Source organism: Acomys minous (genome assembly GCF_964271855.1).
Source record: "Acomys minous genome assembly, chromosome: 5".
Lineage (NCBI taxonomy): Eukaryota > Metazoa > Chordata > Mammalia > Rodentia > Muridae > Acomys > Acomys minous.
The window spans coordinates 118,791,949-118,804,236 of NC_140494.1; the positions used below are offsets into that span (position 1 = coordinate 118,791,949).

At 46.6% G+C, this 12,288-nt stretch overlaps 1 protein-coding gene across 1 annotated transcript in view; it reads left to right on the top strand.

Moving 5' to 3' along the window:
• Positions 1-49: 49 nt before the first annotated feature.
• Positions 50-12,288, top strand: part of HEXA (hexosaminidase subunit alpha) — a 28,068-nt gene continuing 15,829 nt past the window's right edge. Inside the window, exon 1 of the mRNA XM_084781399.1 lies at positions 50-361. Coding sequence (XP_084637525.1) covers positions 109-361 — 253 coding nt within the window. The 5' untranslated portion in view covers positions 50-108. The remainder of the gene's footprint in view (positions 362-12,288) is intronic.

Here is a 12,288-nt window from a genome sequence, read left to right on the forward strand (position 1 = left end):
GAGCGGCCGGCGCGCTCACGTGACCCTATAATTGTCACGCGGGCGCCGCCCACCTGACCAGGGTCTCACGTGGGTTCAGCCTGCTGGGAAGGAGCTCGCCGGTGGGCCATGGCAGGCTGCAGGCTCTGGGTTTCGCTGCTGCTGGCGGCGGCGTTGGCTTGCTCGGCCACAGCGGTGTGGCCCTGGCCCCAGTACATCCAAACCTACAACCGGCGCTACACCCTGTACCCCAACAACTTCCAGTTCCGCTACCATGCCAGTTCGGCCGCTCAGGCCGGCTGCGTCGTCCTCGATGAGGCCTTTCGACGCTACCGTAACCTGCTCTTCGGTTCCGGCTCTTGGCCCCGACCCAGCTTCTCAAGTGAGTCACTGCCGGGTTCTGTCCTCCGAAGGAGCCGCCTTCCGTGGGTCAGCCCTGGCCCAGCGCCCAGATACCCTCCCCTTGGCTTCTGCCCAGCCCCGCCACTCACCTCCCTGCCTAGCCCCCTTTTTCGTTCACCTCTTTATTAATCTGACTTCTGGGCTCTCAATTTATCTTGAATCCTTCTCCTGAGCTTTATTTAGGTTTTCGTTTTCTTTTCTTTCTTTTTTTTTTATTTTTATTTTTATGCCTGCTGTAGGACCGCAGTTCAATCAGGGTATCAAAATAGTGGAAATATATTGCCAATAGACATTTAAGATGATCCTTTAGGTCATGCTTGAGGGGTACTGGGTCCTTGTGAGGCAGTGACCAGGGCTGCATTGGGGAGCCCAGCGTAGATCTGACACATAACTTGGTAAATGTGAGAGAAATCATAGAGCGGAGGGGGAGGGCAAAGAGCTTCCAGGGACCTAGGCGGAGGCAACTTGAGCAGAGAGAGGTCCATGGGGTATGGATCAGACTTAAAAGTGTAGCCTGGTACTGTGATGGACCGACCAGTGGATGTGAGCAGTAGCAAGAGATGGAGGTCGAAAGAGTGGGAATGCCTGACCACATCCGACCTGGGTACTGTAGATGCTAAGTAGAGTCAGCCTGTCCCTTCCCAAGCCCGACTCTTAGTAAGTCGCATCGTAGTCTGAATCTTGTAAAGTTCCTCTTTGGGCTATTTTTTTCCCCCTAACTGCGCCTGTTAACGTGGTGGGGTTAGCGAGTTTGTTAGCTTCTCTGTGGTGGTAAAGAGCTGTTTTGGTTTAAGATGGACATCAGGTTCGTTCTTCAGTGTTCTCGTCCCTGTGACCCGAAGGCTTTGTTTTGGCTAGCCATCGGAGAAAGTAGTCAGTCCATCATGAGAGATCTAGGAGCGTGAACTTGAGGCAGCTTGTCACATTGCACAAAAATTTAGAGAAAGCTGGAGAAGAGCAGAGGCCCACCTTGTAATCCCAACCCAGACTGCTTTCACCGCAGAATCCGGAATGCAGAGTTCATCTTGGAAATAGAGGTGGGAAACAGCTAGGGCCAGGCAGCTGGGCTGGAAAGGAGAAATGGCTAGAGCTCTCCACGCTAGGGGTGGGGGGTGAGGTGGAGGGGTGCTGCTCAGTCGGTAGAGTGCAGTGTGCTCTGGGTTTGATGACACATACACTTGGGAGGTAGAGCCAGGAGGATCAAGAATTTATGGTCAGCCGGGCATGGTGGTGCACGCCTTTAATCCTAGCACTCGGGAGGCAGAGGCAGGCGGATCGCTGTGAGTTCGAGGCCAGCCTGGACTACAAATCGAGTCCAGGACAGCCAAGGCTACACAGAGAAACCCTGTCTCAACCCCCCCCCCCCAAAAAAAAGAATTTATGGTCGTGCTCGATTTGGCTGAAATTGGAACGGTAACGGAGAAGATTAGCATGGCCCCTGTGCAAGGATGGCAGGCAGATTCGTGAAGTGTTCCATATTTTGTGTGTGTGTGTGTGTGTACAAATGGATTGAACTAGAAATGATCATAATGAGTGAGCTAACCCAGAAGCAGAGAGTATATAGTATATACTCACTTATAACTGGACACTAGACCAAGGGACAGGTCCCATGAAAGTCTTCATTTACCAGGAAAGTGGGATAGAGAGAGGTGAGGACATCCTATTGGGACTCTAGGTGAAAGAAATATAGGAGACAGGGAAATAAATGGATCCAGAGGGTCCTAGAAACCTACAAGAAGAACATTGTGATGGGCGGATCTGGGCCCAGGGGTTCTGCTCAATCTATGGCACCAACCAAGGACAATACATGCAGTCATCATCAAACCCCAACCCAGACCTAGCCAAGGGACAGGGACATTCTCCACACTTAAGTGGAGACTGGGGACTGACTTTCACATGAACTCTGGTGGCCCATATTTGGCCATGTCCCCTTGATGGGGAGGCCCAATGGCACTCGGAGGAAGGATAGCAGACTACCAAGAAGAAACTTGATACCCTAACATCATATTCAAGGGGAGGAATGGGAGGATGCACGGGATGGGATAGCAATTGAGATGTAATATGAATGATTTATTTTTCAATTAAAAAAACATTGCTATCCCCCTCCCCAAAAAAAAGAATTTAAGGTCACCTTTGGCTACATACCGAATTTGAGGCCATCTTGAGTTACCAGTGATCTTTTCTCAAAACAAGCAAAGAAAAAACTTTCCACTCTTCTTTCTTCCCTCCCTCCCTCCCTCCCTCCCTTCCTTCCTCCCTTCCTCCCTCCCTCCCTCCCTCCCTCCCTTCCTTCCTTCCTTCCTTTTGGTTTTTCGAGACAGGGTTTCTCTGTGTAGTAGCTCTTACTGTCCTGGACTTGCTTGGTGAACCAGGCTGGCTTCCATCTCACAGTGATCCACCTGCCTCTGCCTCCCGAGTGCTGGGATTAAAGACGCGCACCACCACGCCCGGCTCATGGCTATTCTTGTAGAAGATGGGGTTATCTTTAAGTTTATTGTTTTCAAAGAGGAAAAAAAATTTGTGATGCCATTTGTAAGGGGGTATGTGGAGAGTGGTACATAATGAGAAATAATGATGAAAAATAATCTTTGGAGAGGAAGTAGGGATTAGGATCAACTGTATTTAGGTGAGAGCCAAAAGTATGTATTTATCTGTTATATGTTTTTATTTTGAACTCTCAGGGTCTTAGGCTAGTTTTGCCTGTAGTCTTCAACAGACTGGGTGCCTTACCTTATTACTTAGGTCATATGCTTTCACAATAATTCTAATTCTAAGCCTGGGAAGCTCAACCTATGTGGTGTGTATACGATTAGCTTGTGTCTGGTGTGTGAAATCTTTGAGTCTTGTTTCTTTGAGTGACACTTGCTCTCCCTGCCTTTTGGATATTGTGCTTGAAGTCTGTGTGTATGGAAGGATCTGGAATCTGAAACAGGATGTATTCATTGCTCATCTGCCTAATTTCCAGACTTGCTGCTACTTCCTCAAGCCCCCCTCCCCATTTGTTTTGTTTTCTCTCTGTTGGCACCTTGGAGGAGTCATTCTCGGTGTAATAAAACAGAAATGGCTGTTAATGTCTTCGCACGCTTTGGAGGAGGGTATAATAGTGGGGAGAACTTGTGATATTTGAGATAAAATGGAGTTGAAGCTGCCACTCAATGCTAGATTACTTTTAAAAAAAAAAAGATTTTATTTATTTAATGTAAGAGTGCTCTATCTGCATACACACCTGCAGGCCAGAAGAGGGCATCAGATACCAGTATAGGCGTTGTGAGCCACCATGTGGTTGCTGGGAATTGAACTCAGGACTTCTAGAAGAGCAGACAATCCTCTTACTCACTGAGCCATCTTTCCAGCCCCATTGGTAGATTACTTAAGATAAACAAATTTCTGTGTCTGGCCACCAACGAAATACTGAAGGAGAAAAAAAAGGAGGAAAAAATAATTAAAGAAAAGAGAGAAAAAATAAGGAGGGGGGAGGGGCAGAGAGGGAGGGAGGGAGGGAGGGAGGGAGGGAGAGAGAGAGAGAGAGAGAGAGAGAGAGAGAGAGAGAGAGAGAGAGAGAGAGAGAGAGAGAGAAACACAAACATACACCCTGGGATGCCTTCCTTCCACTTTCTTAACTCACTATTTCATTCAAGACAAGAGTAAAGTAGGGCGCTGGTGGGGTTGACCAGTTGACTCTGTTTTGTTATCTTTACAAAGCTTCTTAGGTAACATGGTCTCATGCTTGGGCATGTTGTAGCTTTTTTGATTTCTAAAGTCATAGGTTTTGCCCTCAAGAAAATATTTAAATCAAAAGCAAGCGTTGTGGCACACCCTTAATTCCAGTACTCAGAAGATAGAGGCAGGTGGATATCTGTGTGTTCTGGGCCATCCTGATTTGTATAGTGAAGTCCCAACCAGCCAGGCTACTTAGTGAGACCCTGTCCCTAAATGAAATGTACGTACGTACGTATGTATGTATGTTTAACCAGTTTGTTTAGGAGCTTTCTCCCACCGTTGTGGAGCTATTGACGAGCAGAACAGCTCAGGAGAACCAGTTAGGTATGTAGACATGAAAAGTGTGAATGTGTACAGAATTTTTTGTGACCTGCTTCAGGGTCACAAAAGCCTACATTGCCTTAAAGAAACGTTGGATTTTCTTTCTGTTCCTGGCTGTAACAAGTTATCTGTCTGTGTGGTTTTGCCTCTGCCTTTGTGTGACTTTGTCTATGCTTCCTCAGCTCACAGTGCTGCGCCGCTTGGGTGGGTGCAGGCATGGCTGGAGTTCCTTTTTTGGGCATGTATACTCAAGAACAGGAAGTAGGGGTGCTCATCAGCTCAGCAGTCAGTAAGCAGCCTGTTAGTTTTGTAAAGCTTTTGGGGTGGAGGTAGGGGAGCTGCTTACCAGACACATGACACTCCCCTTACGTCTCCTTGCTGTTGCCTGGACTTGCTAAGAACACACACATGTGGCTGTGTTCCTTTAACTGAGACTGCAGGCCTAGGTTGGGGAGATTGTCAGGCTGTGTGCCACATGTGCCATCATACGAGAGTGGAAGAAGCCCTTGAAAATTGTTATACACTAGGGCACCCACCCCCAGGCACTCCCAGGGTAAGTGCCACACAGTAGGGTTTTCTGTGGCAAAACTGACTTTGGAAAGGGCAAAGAAATGAGTGTGTTTTGAGTGGCAGGCACTCAAGAGTTGGTGTTTTGTCAGCCAGCTCTGTGGGTGGTGTTATTCCTGTTTTCAGCTGAGACTTGGACGCAGAATGACAGCCGTTATCCACAGCTCACCGCTGTGGTAGGGATTCCATTTAGATTTATATAGCAAGATTTCCTCTCTTCACGGCATCCTTACAACGCTCAGAAAGATCTTTGCCAAGACAATTTCAGTCATTTGGAAAACTGTTAGCCCCAGGGAAGATTAAGCTCTGCTCATACCTTACTGTTAGTGGCTTCAAATGGTAACTTCCAACATCTAATTTCTTTTCACTACCATTCAGATCGTGAGTATTTTTTCTCTGCTCCATTTATCACTTCCCAGAAGTATTTCTAGCCACCCTCCTTCCTTCCATCTTTAGTACAATTAGTGCTTATTAATCAGCTGTAATTAGTTAACAGTGTTAAGTTCAAAGACCATATTAATCAAACAGCTCTCGTCCTAAATAATCTACAGTTAGGATCTGGGGATGTAGCTGAGGTGCTAGAGTGCTTGCTGAGCATGCACAAAGCCCTGGGGTCCCCAGCACCAGGTAAAGTGGGCATTGTGGCACACACAATCTCAGCACTCAGTAGGTGGAGGCAGGGGCATTACAAGTTCAAGGTTATCCTCAGCTACATAGTAAATTTAAGGCCAGCTATGAAAAAAAAAAAATTACAGTTCCTGAAAGTGAGGATATAAACATAACAATAAAGTGTTATTTTTTTTCTGCGATATTTGAAATGCAGATGATTTTAGAATGCAGGAGGACTTGACCCAAGTTTAAGGACAGTGGTGCAGGTGCATTTGGAGAAGCTTTTCTTAGGTAGTGTTTAAGCAGATAGGAAAGTAGGAGTTGGTGATTGGAGGTGTTCCACCCTGGAGAACAGCTGTGGGAAAGGCCCCCGGCTAAGACATCTTTGAGCCTTATTCAAGAAACTCAAGGTCAGTGTTGTGGGTGTGCACAAATCTCAGGTGGGTCAGTAGGTTCTGAAGAGTCACCAAGCCACCTACCTAGTGAGCACCATTAAGCAGGAGCATTACAGTTGGCACTGGCTAAGTTGGCTGCCTGAGGGAGAGGCGGGGGAAGCCATTACTGTGGTGGCTACTGATGTCCAGAGCTGGGCTAGCTGATGGTTGCAGGGACATGGCTTCTCCGGACTACTGCCCAGAGATTTCAGAGATGTTGTGCTTGGAAGTCTCAAGTTCACATGAGGGTGGGCTGCTGAAGATGACTTCACTTAGCAGTGTATTTGTCCTCACTTACATGTTATGCCAATGCACAAAGATAGAGGAGGAAAAAAGAAAGTGCCAAGGAGTGAAAAGAGAATAATTGACCAAGAGCCTGACTGACTGTACGTCTGACTGTGGCTGTGTCCAGTTGGAGGTATTTTAGCAGACAGCCCGTTGTGTGGTAATAGAGCTTGGGAGACGAGTGTAGGTGTTTCTAAGACAGGCAGCTTCAGGAGGAACCTTAGCTCCAAATGGCTCAGATGGCTGAGGGCTGAGGAGGAGGAAGAGCATGTTACTGACAATACTGTGGAACAACTAAGCCAGAGTGTGGGCTAGCTCTTCCTCTGAGTGTCCAGATCACCTGACAGCCACAAGACTCCAGGGCACAAGGTGCAGACAGCAAAGTGACTAGGAAATTGTAGAGTGCTGTGGTAGGAGAGACTTGGGATTCCCCAGCTGGATGGCTTGAGTCATGGTGACAAGCGTGGGATCTGGGGAAGCTGGGTCAGGAGCACAGCGTCTCATTGCAGGATGAGAGAAGACACTTCCTCTCAGCTAGCTGCAGGGGAAGTGGCATTGTGCTGGAAGGAGCAGGGCTGTGGTGAGGGAGGAAATGAAAAGAGTCGATGGTGTTGACAGTAAGTAGCCGAGCCATGAGAGGGTATGCAAAGGTGGCTGATGTGGAGTGCAGGCGGGTTGTGGAGAAAAGGAAATCACGCATATAGGAATGGAAGTGTAGGATGAAATGAGCCAGAAGACCTTATCTCTTTCTTCGACCATAAAATTGCCAGAGACAGCCAGGCGTGGTGGCGCACGCCTTTAATCCCAGCATTCAGGAAGCAGAGGCAGGAGGATCTCTGTGAGTTTGAGGCCAGTCTGGTTTACAGAGCAAGTTCCAGGACAGCCAGGACTACACAGAGAGACCCTGTCTTGAAAAAAAAAAAGTTGCCAGGGAGAAAGACCAGCAAGAGTTCATGTGGGGACTTAACATATGCTAAAGACTGTTTCCAGTCAAGAGCGAAGAGATAATCCATCAGCAAGTGTGTAAGGATAATTAGGTTAGGTGTTCTTTTGGAAAAAGTAAAACCTATTTTATGCCAAACATAAACTAAATTCCAGATAAATTAAAAAATCTAAAGATCAAAATCTCTAAGATAAAAGCCTTAAAGGGAATAAGCACTTCTAGGCCTTTCTAAGCAATGGGGAAAAACATAAAGAAAAAGCCCTATTATTTGCTGTATGAAAACTAAAAGAAGCCGGGCATGTTGGCCCAGGAGGCAGAGGCAAGTGGATCTTTGTGAGTTCGAGGCCAGCCTGGTTTACAAAGCTAGTCCACAACAGCCAAGGCCACACAGAGAAACCCTGTCTTGAAAAAAAAAAAAGAAAACTAAAAGAAACTGTAAGATTAAAGACCAAGAGGGGCATGTGACTCACATCTGTAACCCCACACTCAGGCTGGAGCAGGAGGATTACCCAAGTCTGAAGCCAGCATCTTCAAAAGTTAAGGTTAGTTCCCTCAGTGGGAGAACACTTGCCTAAATCATGCAAAGCCCTGGGGTTAAATAAATAAAGGAAGCAAGATTAAAATCTAAAAAAGAGCTCCATATAGCAATAAAAGAAAATTAACCAGCCAGGCATGGTGGTATATGTCTGTAACCCCAGGATTTGAGAGGTGGAGGCAAGAAGATCAGAGGTCAAAGCCACCCGTGGCACATAGCAAGTTCAAGGCTATCCCTGGCCCAGATGAGAACCAGGACAGCCAAGGTTACACAGAGAAACCCTGTCTCAAAAAACCAGAGAGACAGAGACAGAGAGCTCTATCTCTTCTCTTCTCTCTCCTTCCTTCCTCCCTGTCTTTCTTTCTTTCTTTCTTTCTTTCTTTCTTTCTTTCTTTCTTTCTGAAACAGGGTTTCTCTATGTTATCTTGGCTGTCCTGGACTCACTTTGTAGGCTAGGCTGGCCTCGAACTCACAGCGATCCGCCTGCCTCTGCCTTCCAAGTACTGGGATTGAATGCCCTTGCCACCGTGCCCAGCTGAGAGCTCCATCTCAAATAAACAAAAACCAAAGAAAAAATAAAGGTAACTATATGGCTAGTGATTGTGAACAATGCTTACATTTAGTTATTATTGAGGAAATGCTAATTATAATTATAAGTATGCTTGTGTTTTGTTTGGATGTTCCTTTTGTGTGTGTGTGTGTGTGTGTGTGTGCGCGCGCGTGCGCGTGTGCGTGTGACGGTGCTCACATAGTCCAGAAGAGGGCATTACATGCCCTGGCTCTGGAGTTCCAGGTAGCTGTGAGTCACTCCATAAGAGTGCTGGGATGAACTCAGATCCTCTGGAAGAGCTGCAAGCTCGTTTGTAAACACTGAACCATTTCTCCAGCCCTTGTTGTGGTTTTAAACCAGCAAGCGGAAATAGAATTGAGATGTGCTAATGCTGGGGGAGCATTAATGGGAGAACTGGCCTCCATCTGTGGGTTTGAGTTATAAATAAATAAAATATTTGAAAGTATCATAACCAAAAATTTCATATTTTTGCCTGGTATTTCAGCCCCTTAAGAAATTGTTCTGCAGGCTGGCTGTGGAGGCACAGTCCTTTAATCCCAGCGCTCTGGAAGCAGAGGCAGGCAGATCTCTGTGAATTTGAGGCCAGCCGGGTTTATAAAGCAAGTTCCAGGACAGCCAGGACTATTAATAGAGAGGAACCCCTATCACGGCAGAGAAAGGGGGTTTTGAAGTTTAGAAGCATCAAATGACATAAATAGGAGTTAGCTAAGTTAAAGAATATCCCACCAATGCAATTCACTCTATATTTATAAATAATGATGGTGGATTTCTCTATTGATAGTTAAAGATCTGTGAGTCATTTTACTAAATGGAAAAACATCATAATCTAATATATACTAGACTCCATTTTTGCTAAAAAAAAAAAAATAGGTGGAATTTTTTTGCTTTGTTTTGTTTTTAATGGAAACTGAAAATGTTAGCTAAGGTTCCCTTCAGGATCAAGAATTGTGGGGAGATGGATACCCCTTTTTCTGGCAGTGATGGCATTGGAAGGGACGGATGAGAGTTTTAAAGTATGGAGAAAAAGAAAACATTTTAACTGATTTTTCACAACAAAAGATGTGATGGGAATAAGTTCTCAGTGGGCGGGAGAGTGCCCTTCTGAGTCAGGGTTAGTGGTGTCTGGAGGGCGAAGAATCTTGGGACAGCCTGGTTGAGGTCAGCATCGAGGAGAGGTCTCCAGCTCAGGGCAGTCAGCTTCTGAGACTGCCACTGAGTAGGGGGCTGGAGAGAAGGCTCATTGCTCTGGCTTATAACAGTCTGTGACCCCAGTTCCAGGAGACCCAACCCCCTCTTCTAACTCCATGTGTGTGAGGCATGCACACGATACACAGACATACATGCAGGCAATGTGCTTATGTACATAAAGTAAAAACAAATGTTGTGTGGGGCAGCCCTGCCTACCCTAGTCACACCTGTGTGTGACCCATGCTACAGACAGCCTCTTCTGCAAGTACATGTCATGGCTGCAGACCATACGCAGGCGTCTCTTCTGATGCCAGATGCCTTCTTACCTTTCTGGAGGTAGCCATGCCGTCTGCCTTAGCTCTTCACAAGTCTAGTAACCGTTTGTCTTTCTCACTAGCCTGTGAGCTCCTCAAGAGCAGGGACCAGGGCACTGCCCAGTGCTTAGAGTGCTCCCTGATTCACAGTCAGTGCTCGCTGTGTCTTGGTTAGGTGAAGCCAGAGTGTGATTTGTGGAGAGGTGGGAGAGGGAGCAGTGCAAAGTGCTCATGGGACCGACCTGACACAGTTCAGAACACCAGAGCCTATGGGCGCAGTGTAGGCGTTAAAGAGCGGGAAGGTGTCCTCAAGTGGCTTGACTTTCCTAGTTCCCAACCCAGAGGCCAAACCAAATGCCACTCTATAACACAACCCCATACAGCTTCTCTGCATTGCCAGGGTTTGTATCCAGTGCATGGCAGATGGGATACTTTGATCTGTGGAGGTTCGAGCTGGGTGGAGGGAGAGATGGGTTTTGTTTGCTCTAAGGAGAAGATTTGTGGATTCCGGGTGCCCTAAAAGTAGCAACATTTCCCTTCCAGAGAAGTGGAAGGGCCCCAGAGTTCTTCAGGCATGTCTGAAAGGCATTTTGTATAAGTCTGGGTCTCTTCTTAGCAGCCTTTGCCCCAGCCTCAGGACGTCAGAGATACTAGAGTTGGGTGTGTAAAGGAGTCTTTAGGTTAACTGTTTACCGTTTATGCCTGACTATCCTGTAGCGCAGTCATTATGCATCCATAGCATTAAATGTGCATATTTTAATTCTAGCATCATTCATTTTTTCAGCAAACACTTATTGAATGGCTACCGTGTATCAGGCACTGGGAACACAAAGACACAGATTGGTCCCTGCTGTTGAGGAACTCACAGACTAGGTGAGGAGATAGACAGCTTCTATTAAGATAAGTGTTATAAAAATGTATGTGTGCTCCATGGTCATGTAGGAAGCTCTCTTAGCAAAGGGTGGGGGTGGCCAAAACAGGTTTATAAAAGGAAAACCAGAGCGATCTCTTAGCCAAACAAGTGTGGAAGAAATGCTAAATTTGTTTCAATTGCAGGAAGCAATCTGTGATGAGAAAAGTATGGTGAAGGCAGGACAATCCCAGGGTTCTGGGAGAGTTCACTTTGTTATAATGAGAATTCCTGAATAGTTCAAGAAAGAGAAAGAGCCTTAAGGTTATCCCGGTGCCTTCACCTGACAACCGTGGGGCACTATTAGACTAGAGGATCTTTTTTTTTCCCCTGGTGCTGGGCTTGTGCCTTGGGCTCTGTGATCTTTATGATGCTGGGCAAGTAGTCTGTCCCCCAGCTACATCCATGGTCCCTTAGGAGGCGTTGCACAGGGATTGTCATGATCCAGATGTCATGTACCAAGAGACCCCAGAAGGCAGCAATGAGATGAGGAGTGTGTGGAGGTGGGGAGGGACCACCTGGGTGGGGTTTTACAGTCACCTAGGAGAGAAACTACAACAGGCTGACCTGAGGCTTTGGCCTAGTAAGTGATGGTGGGAAAGTGGCACAATGCTAAGAGTTAATGATGAGTTTTATAATTATAAGACGTAATTGAAGCCGGGTGTGGTGGCGCATACCTTTAATCCCAGCACTCGGGAGGCAGAAGCAGACAGATCTCTGAGTTCGAAGCCAGCCTGGTCTACCAAGTGAGTCCAGGACAGCCAAGGCTACACAGAGAAACCCTGTCTCGAAAAACCAAGCCAAAGCAAAACAAACAAAAAAGACTTAATTGGATTAAAAAAAGCTGTTGAAACCTCAGAGCTTAGGTCAAATTTTATTTATTTATGTGTATAAGCACTCTATTGCATGTATGTCTTCATGACAGAGGAGAGCCTCAGACAGAAGAGGGCACCAGATCTTGTCATGTTCAAGGAGGTAGAAGCACAGCCAGGGGGCAGAGCCCCTAAGTCAGTGGAGTCTGTTTTCCTTTTGAGACAAGGTCTCACTGTGTACCCCTGACTAGCATGGAACCCACTAGGTAGATCAAGCTGGCCTTGGATTCACAGGGCTCCGCTTTCCTCTGCCTCCCGAGTGCTGGGATTAAAACCTTTTGCTACCAGAGGCCAAGTAGATGGAACTTCGTTTCGATCTGTTTTAGTTCAAGCTCTGTCAGGGATGTTTGATCATCTGGAAAGAAGAGAGTGGTCTCCAGGAAACTGTCTCCCTGACAGCAGGGACTTTTGTCGGATTTGATTACCGCTGTATTCCTAGCACTTAGTCAATAAACCTAGCACATGGTAGATTTCAGTAAATAACTTACTGGATGAATGTACGATTGGAATAAATGGACTGGGAAAGGCCCGTGAATTTAGTTACAGAAGAACCACAGGATTTTGGTGAAGCCGTTTTCAGAGAAGTACGTTGCGGGAAGCTAGGTCGTAGTGGAGCGCTGAGCAGATGGAGTGAGGAC